The sequence below is a fragment of the Dendrobium catenatum genome, unplaced genomic scaffold (genome assembly GCF_001605985.2).
Source record: "Dendrobium catenatum unplaced genomic scaffold, ASM160598v2 fragScaff_scaffold_853, whole genome shotgun sequence".
NCBI lineage: Eukaryota > Viridiplantae > Streptophyta > Magnoliopsida > Asparagales > Orchidaceae > Dendrobium > Dendrobium catenatum.
Genome location: NW_021319315.1, coordinates 195758 through 220551, shown reverse-complemented (window position 1 = coordinate 220551; position 24794 = coordinate 195758). Strand labels below are relative to the sequence as shown.

General features: G+C 39.3%; 1 protein-coding gene across 3 annotated transcripts in view; it reads left to right on the top strand.

Moving 5' to 3' along the window:
- Nucleotides 1-24794, top strand: part of LOC110106099 — a 73778-nt gene that overhangs the window by 5665 nt on the left and 43319 nt on the right. For all 3 annotated transcript variants that reach the window (XR_003701520.1, XM_020835852.2, XM_020835855.2), the window contains exons 6-8: nucleotides 15462-15506; nucleotides 16857-17053; nucleotides 17212-17718. Coding sequence is in view for 2 of the 3 variants with exons in the window: in XM_020835852.2 (XP_020691511.1) it covers nucleotides 15462-15506; nucleotides 16857-17053; nucleotides 17212-17718 (749 nt within the window). In the remaining variant the exon portion in view is untranslated. The remainder of the gene's footprint in view (nucleotides 1-15461; nucleotides 15507-16856; nucleotides 17054-17211; nucleotides 17719-24794) is intronic.

The following is a 24794-nucleotide window of genomic DNA, read 5'->3' as shown; positions in this document are numbered from 1 at the left end:
GAATAATGAGATTAAATTAAAATAAAAAAGGTCAATCTGCCTCCTTACCTTTCGACTCGTACGCATGCCTTGCTCTGAGGCATGAGGGCCATTCGACCCTCATTTCTATATATATAAAAGGACAAAAATGCGGCCCGCTCTCGTAGGCATGCCTTGCTCGAAGGCATGAGGGCCATTCGATCCTCATATCTATATAAGGACAAAAATGCTGCCCACTCCCTCTCGCTCGTTCTTTACTCACTTGACCGAACTTCTCCCTTTTGCTCTCTCTCTCTCTCTCTCTTTGGGCCCACCATTCCTACCTGAATTCTTAAATCCCTCAATGATGGGAAATGAGGAAGTTGCATGGGAGCTAGCGGGAAGAAGGCATTAACAGGACTTGCAGTGTGTAGAATCGAGGAAATTGCGCAAGGAGCTCGCTGAAGAGGCCTTTAGGACCAACAACAAGTAGAGAAATTATTTTGTGCGGAGTTCGGACTTAGCTCTACGTCTGGACTCCAATTAAATTTTGACACGTGGATATTCAATTGGATTTCATTTTTTATTTATGTCTTGTTAGTCCGACCGACCCAAAAGCTCGGAGCTAGGTCATTTTACTTTTTATCATGGCATTTCACTGCTCACTTTCTCTCTCGTTCGGTATTCCAGATGCTTCACTCCATTCCTTCGGTATTCCAGATGCTTCACTCCATTCCTTTGACATTTCAGTCGGTGCAAAAGTTCATCTCCACATGCAAACAAGTGTAAGAACTTGTTGCGCCTTTGATGCGGTTTTGCTAAATATTCACGGGTATCGATAGCGTAACAAGTTCTTCTATTTTAAAAACTAAGTTGTTTTTATTTGCTTTAAAATTTTTAAGTTATTTTTGTTCATTTTAGTCTCGTTTTAACTGTGATTTAAGTGTGATTTTGATGTGCATTTGCTTTTATGGCATTAGTTCGTATAAAGACTTCTTCAGTTTTCAAAAGTTGGTTGCATAGCTTCAAAATATATGACTTCATTTTTTAATGGCGCTTTTCACTGCTCTTTCACTGCGCTTTTGGTATTGCGCTTTCATTGCTTTTTAGCTGCGCTATCACTGCGTTTTAGTTGCATTTTGATTGCATTTTCACTGCACTTTTCTTCATATTAATCATATATTTTTTTGTTTGCTGGAGAAAGTTTGGAAATTTTACGATTCCGTTTGGAGTAGAAGAGGACCGATCCAGGCTGGACCGTTCCAGTCGACCCCTCCTAGGCCGGCCTAACATTACTCTCCTCCCAAAGACTCACCTTATTTTCAAGGTGAAATGAAGAGAATTGATCTTTCATTCTTTCAAATGACTCTCAAGTAGCATCGAAATCGGAGAGGCTTCTCCATCTAATCAGCACTTCTTTGTTGCCCTCCTTGTCTGATCTGACTCCCGCCAGCTCCAGTGGTTCTAACATTACTTCCAAATCCTCCATTAATGTAGACGGTAACTCTGCACTAACGACATGCTCTCCTAGAGCTCTCCTCAATTGAGACACATGGAAGACCGGGTGTATGGTAGCTGATGGAGGTTACTTCAGTCGGTATGCCACTGCCCCAATCCTGTCCAGAACCTCATATGGCCGAAGTATCTCGATGCCAATTTCTCGTTCCTTCTAGCAACCGTCCTTTGTCTGTAAGGGTGTAGTTTTAGGAACACCTTCTCTCTTACCTCAAATTGCATGTCCCTCCTATGTGAGTACGCTTGCCTTTTCATGATTTGTTGTGTCCTCAACAGATGTTTCTTTAACTCCTCCAACACCTTGTCCCTTTCATCCAAGTACTGCTCAACTGAAGAAACTGGTGTGCTTCCCTTCCAATAATGTACTAGGTGCGGGGGATCCCTTCCATACATCATTTTGAAAGGAGTCATCTGCGAAGCTGAATGGTACGATATATTGTACCAATATTCGGCCCACGGTAACCACTTGACCCACATCCTTGGTGTTTCAGAAGCAAAACACCGCAAATAGGTCTCCAAACTTCGGTTCACCACCTCTGTTTGCCTGTCTGTCTGAGGATGGTAGGCGGTGCTCCTTTTGAGAGTCGTGCCCTGCAACCTGAACAGCTCCATCCAAAACTGGCTGAGAAACACCTTGTCTCAATCAAACACAATTGACTCAGGGATCCCATACAGTCTAACAACCTCCTTGATAAATATTGCTGCTACTAACACCACGGTGTAGGGGTTGTAAGAGGGTGAAGGAGCATACTTACTAAGTCTGTCAACCACCACCATGATGACCGTGAATCCTTCCGATCGTGGAAGACCATCTATGAAATTCATGGACACTTCCTCCCAAACTTTGTTTGGAAGTGCCAATGGTTGTAGTAGTCCTCTAGGAGCCATGGCCATATATTTGTTCCTCCGGCACACTTCACACCTTGCCACCTTCTCCTCAACATCTTTATGCATCCCTTTCCAATAAAGCTCAAATGCCAGCCTTCTATATATCTTCTGAACCCTTGAATGACCTTCCACTGTGCTATCGTGGAACTCCTGTAGCAAGTGAGGAATATGTATGGAGGTTCGAGGCATCACAAACCTCCCTTGGTATAACAGTCTCCCCATTTCTATATAGTAACCTGGGTAGCTACTCTTGTCTGTCACCAGATCCTCTCTGATCTTTTTCAACTCTTCGTTCAACATATTTTCTTCTTTTATACCCCCCAGTCTACCATCAATGGTATTGACACCGCTAACCCCTGGAGCTCCTCCACACATCTGGATAAAACGTCAGCTGCTTTATTTTCAAACCCAGGCCAATACTGAATCTCAAAATCATAGCCTAATAGTTTGGATAGCCATCGTTGATGCTCCTCAGTCGCCATCCTTTGCTCCAAAAGGTACTTCAAACTCCTCTGATCCATTCGGACGACGAAATGTCGACCCAAAAGATAGGGGTGCCACTTATGAATCGCCAAGACAATAGCCATCATCTCCTTCTCGTACACTGACTTCAATCTTGCCCTTGTTGATATCACTTGACTGAAGTATGCTATCGGCCTGTGGTTTTGCATTAACACTGCCCCCAACCCATATCCTGATGCGTCGGTCTCTACTATAAAGTCCTGGTTGAAGTCTGGAAGAGCTAAAACAAGAACTGTGGTCATGGCTTTCTTCAACCTCTCGAAGGTCTGAGTTGCTGCCTATCCCCAGGAGAAATTGTCCTTCTTTAGCTGCTCAGTCAATGGCCACGTGATGGTACCGTACCCCTTCACAAACCTCCTGTAGTAGCCAACTATGTTGCACCGAGACGGATACGGCGACACAGATGCGACACGATACGGAGATAGAACACGTCAATTCTTAAAAATACAGGATACGGGTATGACACGGACACATCATTATAATTTATAAAACATACATAAAAAATAAGAAGGCAATCAAAGCTTAATATTTGAAATTACAAAAAAATGAAAGCAACAACATTTGTAGCTTTGTAGCTAATAATATCAAAAACATTAAATGTCTAGCACATGAAGTTTCAAATATTCAATAGAAGGAATGATATGATTAGCTTCTTCAGTGGTTTATCTTTGAACTTTTATATAATCTTTAATAAATATCATAGCTTCTAATTTAGGCTCATCAAGTAAAAGATTAGCAATTTCTAATATTCCTATATCATCAAGTGATTCAAATCCATCTCGAAAATGAGAGAACCTCGCTCGCAGCCGCGGAAGTAAATACGAAATGTCTTTTTTCGAATTTTTTTTGGCTTTTCAACGGACATGCATATCCTTTTGAAATTAAATAGTATTTTAATTGGATACGGCAAAGTCGTATCCTACAAGTATCGATGCCGTATCGGTGTATCGATGTATCGGATACAACACACCTTCATAAATAGGTGTGTCGGTGCAACATAGGTAGCCAGTCAATCCTAGCAATGTTTAAAATTGCATATTCGGGTATTGAGGCGTTTTTCATTTGTGAGGCGAGACATAAGCCTCAAAATCAAAAGATTGTGTAAACATAAAATGATAAATTTTTTATATATTAATGAGTGAATAATATAAAACATTAAAAACATAAGATATGAAGTGAAATCAAAATATCTCAATAATTAGACAACATGAAATATAGTTCAACTCAAAATTATATCTTTCCCAAATCCCAGTATTTTTTTTCATTAACATATAATTCCAATTTTCAAAAATAAATAGCAATGACATATCTCATAAGAACTCATAAGTCATCAACACTATCATCACTAATAGGTTCTTCATTTGAATCATCATTATGGTGGACTGCTCTCTCCCCTTCCTCCTCTCCTATAGAGTCCAATGTCGGGCATTTACTTCAAGATTTATATAATTTTGAATATATATAGCGTGAGGCATAAGCCTCATGCCAGTGAGGTGAGGCAGGCCTCAACCAAGTTGAGGCACAAGCCTCATAAAAAAAATTAAGGCGTAAGCATCTAGAAGTTTTTTACCGGAATTGCGCAAAGGCGGGCATCAAGGCGAGCCTCATATTGGGCAATTTTAAACCATGAATCCTAGGAAACCCCTCAACTCCCTTATGTTCCGAGGCATCGACCATTTCTGTATTGCTTCAATTTTGGTTTGGTCTGCCGCCACTCCTTGGGATACCACGTCTCCCAAGTACTCCACGCTGGAGAAAAGCTGCATTTCTTCAAGTTGGCTCTCAACTGATTCTTCTGAAGTACTTCCAAGGCCACCCTCAGGTGCTCCAAATGCTCCTCCATAGTATTGCTGTATACCAGAATGTCATTAAAGAATACCAGGACAAACTTCTTGAGGTAATGCTTGAATACTATATTCATCAAAGACTGAAAAGTAGCAGGAGCGTTAGTCAATCCAAATGGCATTACCAGAAACTCATAATGCCCTTCATGTGTCCTGAAAGCTGTCTTTGGAACATCTGCCTCCCTCATTCAGATCTGGTGGTATCCGGATTTGAAGTCCAACTTAGAAAACATCACTGCCCCATAAAGCTCGTCCAAGAGCTCATCAATCACTGGAATTGGAAACTTATCGGGCACTGTCCCCTTGTTCAGAGCTCTGTAGTCCACACAGAAATGCCAACTCCCATCCTTCTTTTTGACAAGGAGAACTGGGCTGGAGAAATGACTCACACTTAGTTTGATGATCCCAGCTTCCAACATCTCTAGGATTAACTTTTCAATCTCATCTTTATGAATCTGAGGGTAGTGATAGGGACGAACGCTGATGGGTGTCTCCCCTTCCTTTAAAGTGATGGAATGCTCCAACTCTCTATGTGGTGGCAAGCCCTGAGGAGGTTGAAAAATCTCAGTGAACTGTTGTATGAGTGGCTGCACTGAAGAGGGAATGTTCCTCTCTTCCTCCAGTCTGACCCCTTCCAGGCGATGCATCTCCACCAAGTATCCTCCTCCCACTTCTTCTATGGTTCTAATCATAGACTTGAGAGATACCCCAATCTTAGTTAGCCCTGCTATCTATCATGTGACTCAAATCGGAGTGAAATTATGGGTTGCCCCACTATCTATCAGCACCACTACCTCCTTATCAGCTATATCTCCCTTCACTTTCATAGTGTGATTAAGAGTGAATCCCACTACTGAGTTCAGGGAAACTTTTGCAACATCCATATGCATCTTCTCTTCTTCCTCCGTCTCTAACCCACTTCCATCTCCCTCTTCAGTTTCCTCGTCATCACAGATGGTGAGAACATGAAGAGTTCGGTCCTTGCACCTATGCCCTGGCATGTACTTCTCATCACACCTAAAACACAACCCCTTGACCTTCTTTTCATGTATCTCATTCTCAGTTAGCCTTTTGAAGTTTCCCCTGTTTCCCCCTCCAATTTTCGCCTTAGGCACTTCCTTTTGACTCCCCGGTACTGATCCCCTGGAAGGTAAAATGGTGGTAGTCATTCGATGTGAGCCCCCTGAATGGCTGCTTCGAGCCACTCTCTCCATCTTCCTCTGTTCTTCCACCAACTGTGCCAGCTTCATGGCTTTCCCCAGGTTCCTTGGCTCCGAAACTCTAACTGCTGCCCGTATCTCCTGTTTGAGCCATTTCATAAAGTTTCCTTCCAAAGCTGTCTTTGGGATGTGATCTAATATGCTGGCCAAGTACTCGAACCGGTCGCAGTAGTTGGCCACGGTCCCCTCCTGAGTTAAGTCAAAGAATTGCTCATAGAAGTCTCCTCCTCTATCGGCTCGGAAACATTCTAGTAAGCTTTCTTTGAACTCCCTCCAAGAGCGGATGGGTTCCCTCCTTTCACGTCATTGGTACCATGCAAGTGCTTTCCCTTCCAAACACAATCCTGCTGCAATCAACTTCTTCTCCTCTGTCAGCCCGTTAACAGCAAAGTATCGTTCCGCCTTGTAGATCCAACCCTGGCTGTCTTCACCCTCAAAGACGGGTATCTTCAGCTTCCTCACCCATAGGTTTCCCCCGTTTTCTCTGAATCCTCCATAACCTCCCATTCCTTGAAAAGGAGGTGCTCCCCAACTATCACGATCTTTCCTCCAGCGATTATACCTGAACCCTTCATCGTATTCCCCTCTTCTCCCTTCAAAATCAGCACATCGGCGATGAAATTCTTCCCTTCTCTTGACGAAATCGGCACCCCTTAGGTCATATCCCAAACTCATCTTCTCTCTAGAAAGTGGCTCTAGAGGTGGCATGTCATCTTCTCCCTCAATTATCTCCACTTCCGGATTTTTCCTCCCCCTAAACGAGTTCGGATTCCCTCCTATGCCATGGCCTCCGATCGTCTCTCTTGCTTCCGATGTTGTAGGATTGGTCTTCATCTCCAACAATTTCTTCAACATCTTTTCCATCACCGTGCATTTTCCTTCCATCCTTTCATTGTTGGAGGTGATTTGATTTTGAAAATCAAAGAATTTTCCCTCCAAATTTGATTTTAATTGACCGATCTCACCTTCCAAGACTTTCAACTTCTTCCCGGCCCATCTCTCTTCCCAAGAATCACAAGAGCTCTTCTTTCGGATGTCAAAAATCCGCTGAAATTTAAGAATTTCAGCCGCCGATGGTCCCAAATCGATGCTCCGATACCAATTTGATAGGAAATACTTGAGTTCGCAAGTAAGCCTAAGGTAATACTTGAGTTTGTAAGCAATCCGATCAAGAGAATTACAGCAGAAATCTACTGTCCGCCGCAGAAAACAGCAAGGATAATGGAGAAAACAAGAGAAAAAACTGAGATAAAATGAAGGAATTCACTTGTAAATGCAGGAGAAACAACAACGATACAATATTGATTTAATAGGAGGTACCATTTTTAGAGTTTACACATGAATTATGGTGAAATTGGCATTTGAGAATTGATCTGTTTCAGTTTAACCATAACTAGATCAACATTGATTTAATAGGATTGATCAGGTTGAATTTGAAGTCGATTGTCTTGATGAGGATGTTTTGTTGAGTTTCTTAAATGGTTGGAGTTAGGACATGTTCCATTGCGCATACTGGAACCTTTCCTTATCACTTACTTTTGCAAGGGTGACATAATTGTTCCCCTTTTGGGACAGGAATTTGAATTAGTTTTGCTGCTATGATCACTCAAACTCAAAGAAATTTAGAGATTAACCATGGATTAGAGGTCTCTGTTGGTAGCGAATTTTTCTATGATTCTTTGGAATAAATTATGTTACTTAATTTTCAATTTTTCTTTGATTTACTTTTTTTGTGAATTATAGAGCAATGTACTTATAATTATAAGAGGAAAACTGTAGTAATATAAAACAAGGAATGATAGAGTGAGATTGATTATGTTAGATAAGTTGATGGGACTAGCATCTTTTGAAAATAAGATATTAAATAAATATGTTGTGGTGATTTGGAAATGTATAATGGTGAGTATAAGAATTAACAAAGATAATACGACAAATTTACATGAAATGATTGAGAAGGAAAGATTAAGATCAAAGGCATATTTGCTTGATGTTGTGTGAAGTAAATTCATGCAAGATGGAACTGTGATATGGAGGAGGATTCTTAAAACCAACACATAGTTAGAATAAGGTTAATGATAATCTTAATGACCCCCATAGCTACAGGAGCTGTTGTTGGCTATTGGATCCCCTCCCCCACCTCCTTTATTTTCCATTCCTAATTTTTGTTAGTAATAATGGAATTACATTGAGATTTGGTGATTGGTGATGGCGAAATGCATGCCTTGAACATTGAAAGTTATTTTGGTTATCAGATGCTTGCCATCTTTCCGTTTGTATTTCTCTCTCTCACATGCACATTCAAACACAATTAAGTTGGGTTAAATTAAGGAATAGAGTGGACATGTGGATGGTGGAAAAATAGTTGGATGGATAAGGGATACGAGAATATCAAGAGGGAGATGGAGAAAAATGAAAGGGATAGGATGACCCTATTGGCGGTGATCTAAGCCTCCTTTTGTTAGTGATTCTTCTGATAGACTTATGATGAGCCTAGTTTTCATCATGCACGTTTGATCACTTTTCATGATTTTTTTGAAATTATTGCGATGAGGAATTAATTAGATTTTAGCTCCTTTCCTTTCAATCTTTGATATAGGTTGAAAAACCTTTGTTTATCATTTTTTTAGAAATATTATCTTATTTTACATTCCGCTTCATTAATGTTTCTAAGTTTTCTTGATTTAGCTTAATGATGCAAGCTGATATGCATTATTTGGAAAATCAAACATAAAACTGCTGTTTCATTGCACATGTATAAAAGATAAAAAAACTTGGTGGCATTTACATAGTTGGAGCACTAAGTCGCCTTGCAATTGCATTTCACCCTATTCCTCACGCTTTTAAAAACCCCGTAAGGCTAAATATTCTTGTGAAAATTGCATTTGATCATACTAATTTTTATTTAAAGAAATATCTTGAAAAGATTAGATAAGTTAGAAGCTTCATTTTTTATCTAGCTTATTTTTTTGAACATGATATTGCACAAGTATAGACAATTGATATTCATAACCAAGCTTTATCTTGACTTCCATCATCTTGGAAAATCGCAAAAGTTCCTACCATCCTTAATTCTTCTTAATTTCATTTAATCCAACCACACTCTTTATAAATGTTGTCTCTTCCACCTTGATCCCTAATTCGCAAAATTAGTCCTAAATCCAATATCCAAAACCTAAAACATGTCACCACTTATGCTTCTTATTCAAATCACCACCCTAAAAAATAGGGCTTATGATTATGATACTGAATTATATATATATATATATAATAATAATAATAATAATAATAATAATAATAATAATAATTGATATGTAAATGGTTATAGTTTTGAGTTTTCAATTTCAATTCAAATTGAAAAATAATGATTTGCATGGTGTGATAGTTAAAATTAAAATCACATCAAGATGTGTGTTAGGTTTTAAATGTGTTTGAATTCAAATGTCAAACTTCAAAACATGAATTACATGATGTGTTATATTCAAATTTAAAAAGAATGATGTGCATGATTTGTAGCTTGCTTTGCAATGTTTTTGAATTCAACTTTAAAATTGTGCCATATTATGGACTCTGAAAATTCTCGTCCCGACCTCCCCTCGCTTTCGGGGGAGTTTTAACGAGTTGGATGCCGGGGTAAAATTTCAGAAGGCAGATTGGGTTTGTAGATAAGACACTACTCAGAGATTTCACCCTCATTTTGCGAGGACTTTATGATCTGAGTTCTAGTTTCCTATAGGCTTAAGCCCCTTTAGTTAATTACTCCTGATAATGAGAGAGAACTTTCGATTAAGACTAGTCATCAAAGTGAATACATTGTACCCATATATACGTGATATCCGATATATAATAGTAGCATTGGTTGGTATTTGAAAAATATGATATTTAAAATTTGAAAATTTCACCATCTTACACTTAAATCGTATGTTGGGGGAATGATGATGAACCTGATCAAGATCCTATGGTTCTGTCGTCCCGAGTCATTACGGTCCCTAGTCTACTTAATCAAAGGAGGTAGTTGACCCGACCTGACAGAAGGATTCTTATCGGCAGTCATGGGTTGCTTTGTCCAAGGGTAGAATTGGGGGGATATTTGCCTAAGGGGACAAGTTTGAATCCACCATAGCTAATAGAGAGCTTTGTGCCCTATCGATTATATCCTATTGATTCATATCTCAAAGATTTAGTGTCATTGGAGAGCATACGGGCTTTGACCATGGCCGCAATTTAGTGGTGCCATTTAGCGACAAACCACCCGATTCAGAGGGCCCCGGTCATAACCATTTATCTGTGGGGCCATTTGGCGGCAAAATCGCCGATTAGAGGACACATGCCATGTCTTTGCTGGCAAGAGGCTGTTTGAGAATGAATCCTAGTAATATTCTGGACCAAACATTAGCTCTTTGTAAGCTAAAGTGATATTTGAATTTGTTCACCTATACAAACTATTGCAGATGATGGATTTGCTTTAAGTGTTTTGGTGATTGATTTCAATTTTTAAATATTTTGAATTTCAATATTTTTTAAGTTTTGAATGTTTGGGCATTTGCGAAGCATAGAAATTATTTGGAATTTTGTTAACTTGCCGACAAATGATCGGGTTCGTCGTTGGCTTTATATCTTTATTAGTGAATTTTTCTTATTATAGACCTTGAAGATCTAATATGAACATATAAACAAATGTCTCGGTTGGCATCGCGATCGTACATTTGCTTGATAGCTCGAGCCGTGTCGACTCCTATATTCTCGCGTAGAAGGATTGAGCAAGAACTTGGAGTTCATTATTTGACCCACCCAACATCTTTAGATGTTACGTGTATACCCATAATACACTTGTCGGGGCCCATAAGGGTATTTAGGGGGCATTTTGTAATTACTTATTGAACCTTGTTGACTCTATCTAATTGCTGACAAAGGATTGGGTTCGTTGCCGGCTGTATGCTTTTATTAATTGATTTTCATTGTTTATAGGCCTCAGGGTCTAATATGAGCATATTAAAACAGGTATGTTAGTCGATATCGTGATCGTATATTTGTTTGATTGTTCGAGCTGTGTTAACTCCTATCCACTTGCTTAAGAGGATCATGTTTGAACTTAAATTTATTTCTTGACTCGCACGTCCTCTGACAATCACATGTGTAAATACAATACTCTCGCTGGGGCCTATGCAGATGTTTAAAGGGCATTTTTGTATTTATATTTATACATGTTGTGATGCATGTGTGGGGGCATTTTAAAATGTTTAATGTTGATCAGTTGTGCGGGCAACTATCATTTGAATGTGTGCGACACGCCATTTGAAAGTTCGTAGACACCTTCTGTCCGCTTGAATGGGTGCTGCAGATCTGGTGGCGTAGTGTCGTTGTGCGCTGGGTCTCATTTGAGAATTTTTAAACGCCTTCTATTCGCTTGCATGGATATTGCAGATCCAGTGGCGCAACGTCGTTGTGCGCTGGGTCTCATTTGGGAATTTGTAAACGCATTCTATCAGCTTACATGGATGTTGCAGATCCGGTGGTGCGGCATTGTGGGTTGAGTTTCATTTGCTGCTTTAAGCAGGTAGATTGTTGCGCACTAACGAACATTCTACGCTGCTACAAATACTAGCACCTGCTGGAGGTTTTTCATATTTACTTGTGCATGACATGTAGTATGTATAGCTAGTCTCCTACGGCAGCCCGTAGGTGCTTGCATTTGTTGCACGTCGTATGTCTTTACTTGAGAGCGGCGTATTTTCTTGATGTATTAGCCATCGTCATTTGCAAGAATCTGATATGTTCTTGTTTGCAAATTAATTGGAGTCGATGACAAATAAATTAACCTCTTTGTAAGTTCCTTGTTTTGCTTACGTGGATGTCGACATTGTGTATGAATATCAACTGTTAGTTGAGTTGCATTCACTATTAACTTCCCCACATAATTCATCAGCAATTTACTATGCCCACTATATGTTGACTTTTAGTATTCGTGGGTAGTTTATCGCGCTTGCGACAAATTTTCCATCACTTCTAGTGGGTATTTGCATTCACTATGATCTTCTATCCTTACTTGCATGTAGATCAATGTGCTTGTTTGTATCTTGATGTTGACTGCCGGCTAAGCTATATTTATCAACAATCTTTTTATAATCATCCAGACCCTGCTTAAACCCTACAGGACATTTCCCCTTTGTGGTGTTTGCAAGTGGATGTAGTAGGGATTACTGTATATTCTTACATGACTGCTATGAAGACTATCATCAACTTCAATTTTATTGTTTGAATGCATTCACTGTACATCAGTCCTACGTCATAGAAGTCTGGTGTATTCACTTGTATGTTGACCTTCACTGCTTGCGGGGCATGATATGCTTGGTCATATGTTAATGCAAGTTGTTTCGTCTGTTATACATCTTGTACATTCTATTCTTGAAAAGAATCGTGACATGCATTGCACTCATCTTGCCTCCAGTTGTTGTCTGCAAGCAGTTCACCATACTTCATACAATCTTTGTCGATTATTACTTGTAGATGAGCCATACCAACTGTTATAAGTCCTTCGCTGTCATGTGAAGATGACTTGTGTCTTACATAGTTAGTTTGCTTATTTATATTTGCATTCCAATTGAAGTGATAGTCCCTTGATATTCCATTGAAAATTTTGTGTTGTTAATTTTAAGCATGTCATTACATTCCCCAGTTGATCGTTGCTTGTATGATTAATTTTGTTATTTCGCCAAATTACAAGTTCCATTTTAGATATTTAATTACATTCCCTGATGTTTAATTAGGTCCAAGCTCATGTCTCATATCATTCAATTTGCTAGTTCAAGTCCTCTGTCAATCATTTAAATCTGGTCCCCTATCATTATAAAATTCGGCAGCCTTCCGGTGTCTCCCTCGCTTAGGAGAAATTCCAAGAGTCATAGTTTACCCGTCATGTTAAGAAAGACGTGCATGGTCGGTGTTAGATGACACCATGGCCGTAATCTTCAATCTCACCATGCTAGAAAAGACGTGCATCAGTCTTCGAGGGTACCTGATTGAAGACTCGCAATTCTTTTCCCGTGGCACTGAGGCGCGTACGAGTACTTAAATTTTGCTCTGCCGTGCTAAGAAAAGCGCACACGAGGATTACCTGCCTCGTTGCAAGCACCGCGATGCGCTTCCTCCTACCGTGTTAAGAAAGGCGTGTATGGGTGGTTGCTCACAACGCTTCAAACTTTGAGAGTAGGATTTTTGGGTTTAGAACTTTTTACCTTGGTGGGGGACGTTGGCAGTGTCGGCACGTAGGTCAAGGCAAATAAATTTCTCTTATTTATATTTCTTTTTTTTTTAAATTTCCACTCTCTTTTTGTTTAACTTCAACTGACGATAATGATAATATTAAAAGCCATTGTTATCATTATTATTATCATTGTTGTAGTTAATGATAATAATAATAATCAATAATAATAATTTCCATTATTAGTAAAATTAATTAACACTAATCAACTAATATTGCAATAAGAGAAGTCATACAAAATTTATGGAGATATACCTAATATTTTGGGTGACTCAAACGTGAGAGAATTGTGAGTTTGTGGGTTATTTTTAAGTGGCTGGTTTAAATTAGTTTGGGCCAATGTTGAAGTTTGTAGGGTAGATTTGGGTTGGATGAAATGGTTGGGGCTGATTTTTAAGGTGGAATAGGGTGCTGTTTTGTTTGCTATTGAGTGGAGAGGGGGATGTAGGCTTTCAAGTGGTGGGCTTTTGAAATGATTGAGTAGGCTTGAATAGTAAGGAGGTGAGTGGGGTTGTATGAAAGCTATTGTAGTAAAGTGAAAAAAGGAAAATAAAAGGTAGTCACTTGCTGGCACTGAAGAATCTTTCTTGCTGTTCAAAACAAAGGACTTCCATGGGACTTCCACGACAATAAATAGGAAAAAGCTTGGTGTGGAGGGAAGATCTGTTCAGGCTAATAGAGAGGCTCATGAGTGAGGTTGTATGCGGCACCTACTACAATAGCTTGGCAAAATTGGCAGACTGTTTGAATATGTGGCTCTGTTTTCAGCTAGCGAGTGGCGGCGGTTCAGGCATGGTGGAGTTCGACGGGTGCTAGGAGGGCTTGGGGATGGAGGTCTGGTTGTTGGAGTTCGGCAAGAGGGGAAAAGAGGGCTTGGAGGTGTTGGCTTGGCTGTGCGTCGGGTCTGGTAGTGAAGAGCGACGAACAGAGGAGGTGGGGTTGATGGGATCTAAGTGGATCTAGCATGGGTTTGGTCGTAAGGTTGGAGCTACAACGATATCATCCAAGTTGACTGCGAGGGGTCTCCTCTTAGGTGAACTCGATGTCCTGATTGCCACGGCGCAATCGGTTTGACCCTTCAAGTGACACGTTTCGTCAATGCGCGTATTGCTTAAATCACCGATTTTGCCGCGTGGTTTGATGTGTAGGGTTCAACACATGTGGTTTCCATATAATGTATTGAGTGTTAGTTTCTAATTTTCTGTACCAAGTGTCACCTTTTGATTTGAATTCAAATGTACTAAATTAGGGTGCATAAAATTAGGAGGTGACACTTGGTGCTTTATATGGCAACCAGGTGGCACAATTTTGAAGTTGAATTCAAATACATATTTGTATGTGTGTGTTATATTTATAATACATCCTAGATTATATATGTTTTTTTAGAAAATATTAATAACATATATGCACTCCTAATAATAATAATTAGTAATTAAAAAAATATTTTAAATTAATTATTTTGTCTCTACAACTTGAAACTTAAACCTATCAACCAAGTCAAACTTTAATCGAGCCAACATTGAAATATCTGATTTTTTGTTAAGGGCTAACTCACTCAAAATGGGTTCAATATCATTCTTACTAGGAAAAAAATGCAAGGTAAAAGGGTAATTATACCCTTTCCTATATAATTTTCCCACTCTTACACCTGATTTTTAATCACTTCCCTGATTTCTGTGGGTATGCGTTGGGGGGGGGGGGGGGTGTGTGGGGGGGGGGGGGCGGCGGGGGGACCTTAGGTATTTTATTTCTTTTGAGTTTCATGTAGAATACCAAAATAAATATAATTGCATGCGCAATGCATCAATCTTTCACCAATCCAGGGTGTAGGGAATGGTTGATGTACACAAGCTCAACGTTATTTTGTGGAGAAGCTGTTTCAATGGCTCAACTTGTTCCTACCATAATGGAGATAATCTAACCACAGCTCGAAGCACTCAAACTTGCAATTATAGATATGCTAAGTATTCTCTACAAACCCCAATATTCATTATTTTCTTTTGTATATCTCACTATATTGTACTTTTTTTTCTTATCAAAATTGAGATTATTATTCTAGAAACTGCATATAATCGAAATTGATTTTTTTTTCTCATCAAGGTCATTTCTATTGATGTAACAAGATTATGATTTTTCTTTTCTTCTGGCAGTAGTCGTTAGGCTTGTGAAAATATTGCTTTTGTAGTAATACTCCTGTTCATGCTTTTAGTTTTCCAACGATGTAGCCTAAATTGTGTTATTTAATCTCTTTTGCAGGAGCATCTGGCAAGAGATGATTTATCTTTTATTTTCTGCCTTAAGGTCTGTGAGTTATTTCTTAGCTTTATTCTTTGTTGTATATCCTCACGTAAGCACATGAAGTTTCAGGTTTCAATTAACATTCCAATCCCGACAGTTGTTTCAATTTGGGATGTAACCTTTGGAAAACGAAGCCTTACCAATTTGGTGGAACCAGATATTGACATTATCACATATAATATTTTCATTGCCATAACTAGTGCATAATTGAGCTGGAAATGCTCCCAATTAATTTTTCATGCATGAATTCACTTTACTTCAGGCTTTCCTTTGTACCTTTTACCTAGCATCATTGAATGTGTTTATGTAGCTAAGAATTTCTATATCATGCATTTCTGTTGGACACTTATTCCAAAATACCATAAAACTTACTCTTTTCTGGAAATATACAGTTCTTTTGCACCTTTTGAACATTAGATTATTTATTACTGGTTTAGATCCTTGGTCTCTTCTCGTCACATTAAGCATCATCTTCATTTTGTTTTAATTTTTCCGTTGTTTGGCTTATGCTTATTTTATTTGGAGAACTTCCAGCACCTTCTTCAGAGAACCATGTAAAAGAATTGTGCACGTTTCCATCAGAGGCACTTCACTTTTTTGTTTATTATATAAAACTTAATAATTATTCTTTGTTGTGATCGGGATGCTAACATCTCAAACCAAAAAACTTATATAAAGCCATATAATATCAAAATTTCTATCAAATGATACATATGCACTAAGCATTCTTTTTCTATCATTCTTCTTTTTAATGTGATTTTTTCTTGTGCCTAGCCGTGATTGTACTACGATATGAAGTTCTGGTTTAGGAATTTTCCTTGTTTAATAAATGATTATTTACACATTAATTTCTCATGCATCTATGGTTATACCATTTTTCTTATACCTTTTAAACCATGAATGCCTTGATCTCCTGGTATCATTTTCCACTCGTCACAAACTACTAAGTAATTTCTATTAATTTTGTTTACTGCTCATTGGACTAAGGATAAGCTTATTTATTAATATTATTTTCTTTCCAGGGGATCTTTTGCAATGTTTTTATCTCACCATACTATAATCCAACTTAAAGTTTTGGTATTCTTAACTCTGTCGAGTTAACTGACTTGCTCTAAGGCGTAATCCATTCTTCTTTTTTAATTGCGGATAAAATCTTGAAATTTGAGTGTTTATGAAGTTTGTTTCAGGATAAACACCTGTTGCCAGAATTCTGACTACTGGTGCTTTCATCACTGATATTAACATCAATAAATTGATCATTAAGAAGTCTTTGCGTTTGTTAGATGTTTCTGTGGTAATCAGGATATGCTTATTATGGTACATCTTTACTAAATATTTTTCATGTTTAACCAGGTTTCAGATAATTCAACATTATATGGTGTATGCCTACATGTTCAAGAGATAGTTCAGAGGGCCCCAGGTATTTTAGGTGCTGTCTCACCAGTTATCGCTTCTTACAAGCCAAGCCGCTTTTTGGTAGCTGCACCACGTTGTTATTGCATACTTACGCGAGTTCCATTTTTTGAACTGCACTATGAGATGTTAAACAGGTTTGCTTCTTTTGTCGTTAAACACTTGTTTCTTCTTCTTTTTTTTTTTAAATAAATAAATGTTGTAATGTGTTAGTTCTGACAGAGTTTTAACATGTTCCATTTCAATGCTTATAATTTGTGACCTTATATTGATAGCAGGTTTCTGTTATGTGCAGCATAGTTTCACAAGAGCGCTTGGACAGGATAACTCAATATGTCAGCGACATGAATCTTATTGAACCTGTTCCTCCAGTAATTGCAGAGCATGAAAGTGTTGATGAGGATTGTGATTACCTTGGCAGGGAATCCTTGAACGGTTTGACGGGATTTGCAATACCAGTTGACAGTGTAGCAGGGCTTACCTCATCTTCAGCTTCTATAATATCTGAGAGGGAGGCTGCACCAATGTTATTCTGTCAATCAGGTTTCCATTCTCCAGCAAGTGCTTCCTTTAGTGAAGTTTCGGACACAAGTCATGCAAGGGAGTTGGATAAGGAGTCCAGAAGGTCTTGGCAATGTTTGGATGACTTGACCTCAGAAAATTCTGGATATCGTTCTGACAGTTTTGAAATAGTGAATGGAGCTTTCGAAAATGGACAAGCTTCACCAGAGGCGAATTCAACAATTTATCATTCTATCAGATGCCAATTAGAACGTGTACAAAGTTTGGAGTCCATCTACAGGTGATATATTTTGTACTAGTGATGCTAAATTATGTCACACCCCATTTTAACCCCTACAATAGTCTAGAGTGTAACAGAGAAGGAGAATTTAAATAGACCGTCTCCTTACCCCATTCTGAAATGCTGATAATAGAATTGGATAAGTAAAAAGTAGTCAAAACTATCCTAATCTCACTAATCATAACACTTCAAAATGTTCATAATAGGAAGCATAAATATTATATCTTAACAGAAATGTACATTTCAAATGAAATATAGAGCTTTACTAAAAACCTTTAAAATTTTCTTACATACCCAAAAGTCTGCATAGTTATCATTCAGATCTTCTTTTAGATTTCTTTGTACACCCAAAACATATGTACACCCAAAAAGAATAGTCACCCTTTTAATGCCTTACAGACTCCTTTCACTTACCTTCTATGATGCACCGACACGGACACGTCGACATAGACACGACACGGACACGGGACACAACAATTTTTTAAAATATAGGACACGGGTGTGGCGTGGACACGACATAATAATTTTTTAATATAATATATAGAAATTAAGGTGACAATATATTAAAAATGACAAGCAATAATAAATCAATTTCATGATAATTTATTTAGCTTATAACACAAAGATGTTTAGTACAAAATGTCTAGTACAACCACAAAAATATAAGCAAAAAACTATTTAGTACAATATGAAGGTTCAACTACTCAATAGACGGAATGATAGAATTAGATTCAGAGGTTGATCTTTGGCCTTCAATATCATCATCATTGAATATCATTGCTTCCAACTCTGGTTCATTTAGAGAAAGATTTGCGACCTCCAATAATCCCATATCATCAAGGCACTCGAACTCATCTCTAGCAACATCCCACATCTTGTTATCACATGTCATATAAAGTGGGGTTTTACTTGATAGAAGACGAAGACTTGTATGCACATAAACTAAATCTTCAGCTCTTTGTGGAGTTATTTTATTCCTCTTCATTGAGTGAATAAATGAGTATGTGCTCTAATTTCTCTCACAACAGGAAGATGATGATACTTGAAGTTCTGCTTGTTTTTAAAGTTCGTAAGTTATTTGTATGAAAAGATACTGAGCATGTACTGAGCAGTACCGAGCATGTACTGAGCGGTACCTAGCGATATCTAGCGGTACCGAGCATGTACCTAGCGATACCTAGCGGTACCGAGCATGTATATTAGCTATTTTTTGGTAAGTTTCAAAAAGCAACAATTAATATTTTAGGCGTTGAGAGTCAGACGTCGATGCCATTTATCAGTCACCGAGAGAGGAGATGAAAATATCTCCACAGCCAAAAAGAAATGAAAATGAGAATATTCGATGATTGAGAATTAAGTGCGGATGTTGATTTGGTGTTGTGGATAGGAAATAAGGAATTTAGTTTAAATCCCACAAAATACAAGAAATTATATTTAAAAAAATTTATAAAATATTTAAGATACACGTGTCGGACACGCGTGTCCAATTTGTATTTAATATTTTTTAATCGGACACGTTTTCGGTGTGTCATGTCGGACACTGCACGCCTCTTTAAGGAGAAGTGTCGGTGCATCATAGCTTACCTGTTGTACAACCATTATTAATGAGTTATGACTCAATGAAATACACCAGCAATGTATAAGAAATAATAATAATATTGTTAAAAATCAAGAAATGCTTAATATTACTAACATGGTTATAACACACATTGAAATGCCATACTGAACATAAGAAGTGCATAACATTACTTTCCATCTTTCCAACTGTTCAACATTTTTAAACAAGTCATATGATGACTATAAGCTTTTGCACCATTTCAGCTTTCCAATTTAAGGTTGGATCCAGATTCCCAATTTTTAAAATTAAAGCTGTTCTTTCATTCAAGGTTGGGTTCAAATTCCCAATTTCTAGAATTAAGAGTATATGCTTACCTCATCAGGTTTTTCTCCTTTACTTGTGCGGGCCTACCCCCATATATGACTTGGCCGAAGCCTTGGATGGGGTCGGACGAAGGCTTCACATGCGAGGAGGGGCGGAACGGAGGCCTGGGCGTGGAAATTGCCCTCTCTCGCTCTTTGCTTTCTCGTTTGCTCGGGACGGACGAGACCAGGGGAGCCGAATGAGGCTCCCCACTACCTTTCGTGCTCTTAGGGGCGCATGCACTAAGCAAGTCCACCGCCCTTAACGCCCAATCCAGCTTTCTCTATGTGATAAATGAGGGAATTTGCACTTGAGTACATTCCCTATATGATCGGACACAAATTTGGGTGGTAACTGAGATAAAATTTGATCACTAAGTATCAATTTTTGATTTTGAGACTCAATCTAGCCTAAATTGACTGATTTGGGCTGAAATTGAGTTCAAATTGAACTCGACTAGGATCGATTTGGGTCCGATCGAGTTAATTTTGTGAAATTGAACTCAGATCGGCGCCGAATCGCGTCGAATTGCATCGAATTGGGCTCGACGACGCTCGAAATGGTTCGGTTCGAATTGATTTGATTTAATTTTAATCAAACTGAATTTAATTTAATTAAATTGAATTGAATTTAATTAAATTGAGGCTTAATTTGGATCAATTTCGCCTCGACAACGATCGATTGGGTTGATCGAGTACAATCAAGTCTAGTCGGGCTCGATCGGGGTTGATTCGATGCAAAAATATTCGTCAACAAACGCTTTTAGAGGGCTTTGATGATCTTGTCTGACACTTTTCACCTGGTGTCCAGAGTGGAAAGGATGATTATATCTGAAGTTCCATTTGGTGTATACCTTTTTTATTTTTTGAAACAAGTAACTCTATGGACATACCGATAATTATAGGTGCTCTAACTGAAATTCATGGAGGTGTTGTGCTGTTCTTTTTTTGTATCCAGTCTCCAGTTTTCCATTCAGTTATTGTAGGATCAATGTAAAATCATGGTTGGGTTTCTCTGTGATGTCTAGTCATCACTTCATCGTTGTGCAGGGATGAGTTTCATTAATAGAGCTTATTATTTAGAGCATAGTATCCTTACAACGGTTTAATGTGAAAATATTATAAAGCAAGTTGCAACATTAATCTTTTGAGCGATTGGATGAAGTTCAACCAGTATTCAGGATATTGTTTTGGACATAAGTAACGAAGACTTAAATGGTGGGTTAATCGGTGGGTTATTTTTATTTGTAAGTGTTGACGAATATTTTCGCACCGACTCGACCCCGATCGAGCCCGTAATCGGTGGGTTATTTTTATTTGCAAGTGAAATAAATTTGGTGAAAGTTAAAATAAGTCATAATCTATAATTAAATGGTTTGATGTCAAATTGCCTTGATAAAAATTTTCGGTTATGACAAGTTGAAGTTCATATTTCCAAGGCTGATGTTTATTTTGTGGGGACAATAAATTTCTATATAGTAGATGATATGTTGCAATACTATTAAGTAAATAGTCTAAAATATCAATGATGAAATGATGCGGAGCACTATAGTACCGAGCCTTTATCTTGCTCATGCAGGATAAGTTATCTTATTGCTTTAGTTCGTTATAGTTATTTCTCCACTTACTCTGATAGTACTACTTTTTATACCTTAGTACATAGTATCGCTTTTTAGTTGTTATTGCAGTTTTAGTAAGAGGCGTGTGGCCTTATAGTTGTTTTGGCTATAAGTTTTGGACACGCTTGATATTCCCAAATATACGAATTAAGCTCTGCAGCTTGCGAAGCTTGCACTGTTCCATTGATTTTCTCTGTTCTGCTTGTGCTTCTACCTTGATCCTACATCAGTATTGGTATCAGAGCTAGATGGCCGAAGGCAACAGGCGGGTGGCTCCCGGCGGCGACAACAGCCTGGAAGCTCTATGGGCGGCGCACCGAGGATTGGGTCGTCGGACAGAAGAGTTGGAAATGGAGGTAAATCGATTTTATGAGGAGATTCGCCAAGAGCTCAGGGAGATCACTATCTGCTTAGATCGGATGATTCCCAATAGAGACGCTCCGGCGGCACGGCGTGGTGACGAGGCTGATCGATTGTGGCAGAGGAACATTCACGGTCCACGGCGTGTGATGGCGGCGGTGGAGTCATCTGATTCGGATGCAGAGACCATGGAAGCGCAACATTCAGACGTCTCTGATTCGGGTGAAGAATTACCAAACCACCGTCGGAGGCATCCCAGGGTGATGACTCGTCCACACGGTGAGTTCCGGGTCAAGCTGGACATACCCTTTTTTGACGGAAAATTACATATAGAAGATTATTTAGATTGGGAGAGGTCAGTTGAGACCTTCGAATATATGGAGATTGAGCCAATCAAGCAAGTGCAATATGTGGCGTGTCGACTCAAGGCCGGGGCCAGTGCGTGGTGGCAGCAGGTTTTACAGTCAAGGCGAAGGGAAGGGCGCGGACCAGTGAAGAGTTGACGGCGAATGAAGCAGATGTTACGCGGGCATTATCTTCCTACCGATTACAAACAAATGTTGTATCAACAGTATCAACATTGCCGCCAAGGTAACCGCTCTGTCAATGATTATACTGAAGAATTTTATCGTTTGAGTGCTAGGAACAACTTGAACGAGACAGCCAACTAGTTGGTCGCACGGTACATCGGAGGATTGAAGGAGGCCATCCAAGATAAATTGGAACTGAATTCTATATGATCACTATCACAAGCTGTTAATTATGCTCTAAAGATTGATATGCAGTTGCTCAGACATAACAAGGGTTATTCTTTCAAAAGGAATTCACCAGTGATGGAACAGTCTAATAGTAATAACAGAGTTACAGAACCTGCATGGATTACAGGTGGAAAATTGCAGGCGACTTCCCCTGGCACCGCGGGGGTTCCGAATGCACTTGGGCGTGGTACAGATGACAGATCAGTGGGTCGTGGTAAGACCATCGTCAAGGATAATCCATACGCAAAAAACATTAGCGTTAAGTGCTTCCGATGTTTCCAAATGGGACACAAGTCCAACGAGTGCCCCTCACGCCCGCAATTGCAGTTGATTGATGGTGAAGGGGAAGAGGAAGGAAGTGATTATAATCCAGAGCAAGAACAACACCAAGAGAATGTGGAAGCTGATGTAGGCGAGTCTCTAATTTGTGTATTGGAAAAATTGCTGCTAGCTCCTAAGCAGCCTTGTACTTCACAGCGGAATGCCTTATTTAAAACTAAATGCACAATCGGTGGAAAAGTCTGCGACCTATTGATAGATAGTGGCTGCACCGAGAATGTAGTTTCAAGTGCTGTGGTACAAGCTTTGAAACTCAAAACTACAAAAAATCCTAACCCCTATAAAATCAGCTGGGTCAAGAAAGGGGTTGACATGGCGGTGACCGAATTGTGCAAAGTTTCTTTCTCAATCGGGAAACATTATGTTAGCGAAGTTTTATGTGATGTCCTGGATATGGATGTGTGCCATATTATTTTGGGCAGGCCATGGCAATATGATATGGGAGCTATATATGATTGCCGAGCTAACACGTACTCACTGGATTGGAAAGGGAGACGGCTACGCCTGGTACCACATAACCCGTGTTCTGAGAGTACAACACTCAAGAAGAACAATGCATTGTTTGCTGTTTCGTCTAAGGCATTGCTGAATGCTTGGAGGGAAACTACTAGTATGATGGCCCTTATAGTGAAAGAAGTTACATCTAATATCAGTAACAAGGACTGGCCAGCTGAGGTGAAGGATTTGCTAAACAGATTTACTGATATTTGCACTGATAGTTTGCCTGCTGAGTTACTGCCCTTGAGGAAAATCCAGCATCAGATTGATTTTATACCGGGTGCGACACTGCCTAATTTGCCACATTATCGGCTCAGTCCAGGGGAACACTCAGTTCTACAACAAATCGTCGAGGAGCTGTTGGACAAGCAATTGATACAACACAGTTTGAGCCCATGTGCAGTGCCGGCACTATTGGTTCCAAAGAAAGATGGCACGTGGCGTATGTGCGTAGACAGCAGGGAGATCAATAAAATCATGGTGAAATTTCGTTTTCCTATGCCTCGGATGGAAGAAATGGTAGAGAAATTAGCGGGCGCAAAAATATTTTCTAAACTGGACTTACGCAACGAGTATCACCAGATCCGACTACGTCCCGGCGACGAGTGGAAGACAGCGTTTAAGACGCGTGAAGGCCTGTACGAGTGGAGAGTTATGCCTTTTGGTCTTTGCAACGCCCCATCCACCTTCATGAGGTTGATGAATGAAGTGTTGAAACCGTTTCTTAAATACTGTTGTGTGGCGTACTTCGACGACATATTGGTTTAAAGTCGTACCATGGAAGACCACTTGAGCCACATAGAAAGCATCCTTACAAATCTGAGACAACACAAATTGTTCTTAAATATGGCTAAGTGTGATTTCGCAGTTGCTTATGTTTCTTTTCTGGGATTCATCATTTCGGGTGAAGGAATGAGTGCCGACCCCCGCAAAGTTGCTGCGATTCGGGAATGGCCAACTCCTGCATCACTCACAGATATTAGGAGCTTTCACGGCTTGGAAAATTTTTACAGGAGATTCATACGAGGGTTCAGCTGCATCACCGCTCCTATAACTGAGGTTTTAAAATCCCGTTCCTTTCACTGGGGTGACGAGCAGACTAGCAGCTTTGAGAAAATTAAAGAGGCCCTAACCTCAGCTCCTGTACTTGCTTTACCAGACTTCGGCAAACCATTCGCAGTGGAAACCGATGCATCGGCAATTGGTATTGGTGTAGTATTGTCACAAGAAAATAGACCCATAGAGTTTTTTAGCGAAAAACTCAGTTCTGCCCGCCAAAGATGGTCTGTATACCAACAAGAATTATATGCTGTCGTAAGAGCTTTGAAGCAATGGGAGCCGTATCTGCTTCAACAAGATTTCGTTCTATGCAGCGATCACAAGGCCTTGCAATACATTAACACACAAAAAGATATCAACCGGATGCATGCTCGGTGGCTAATGTTCCTTCAAAAGTTCACATTTGTACTCAAGCATAAAAGTGGAGCGCAAAATAGGGTGGCGGACGCCTTAAGCAGACGGGCAGCGTTAATTACGCAATTGCAGACAGATTTTGTGGGTCTTGAGTCACTGAAGGATTTAT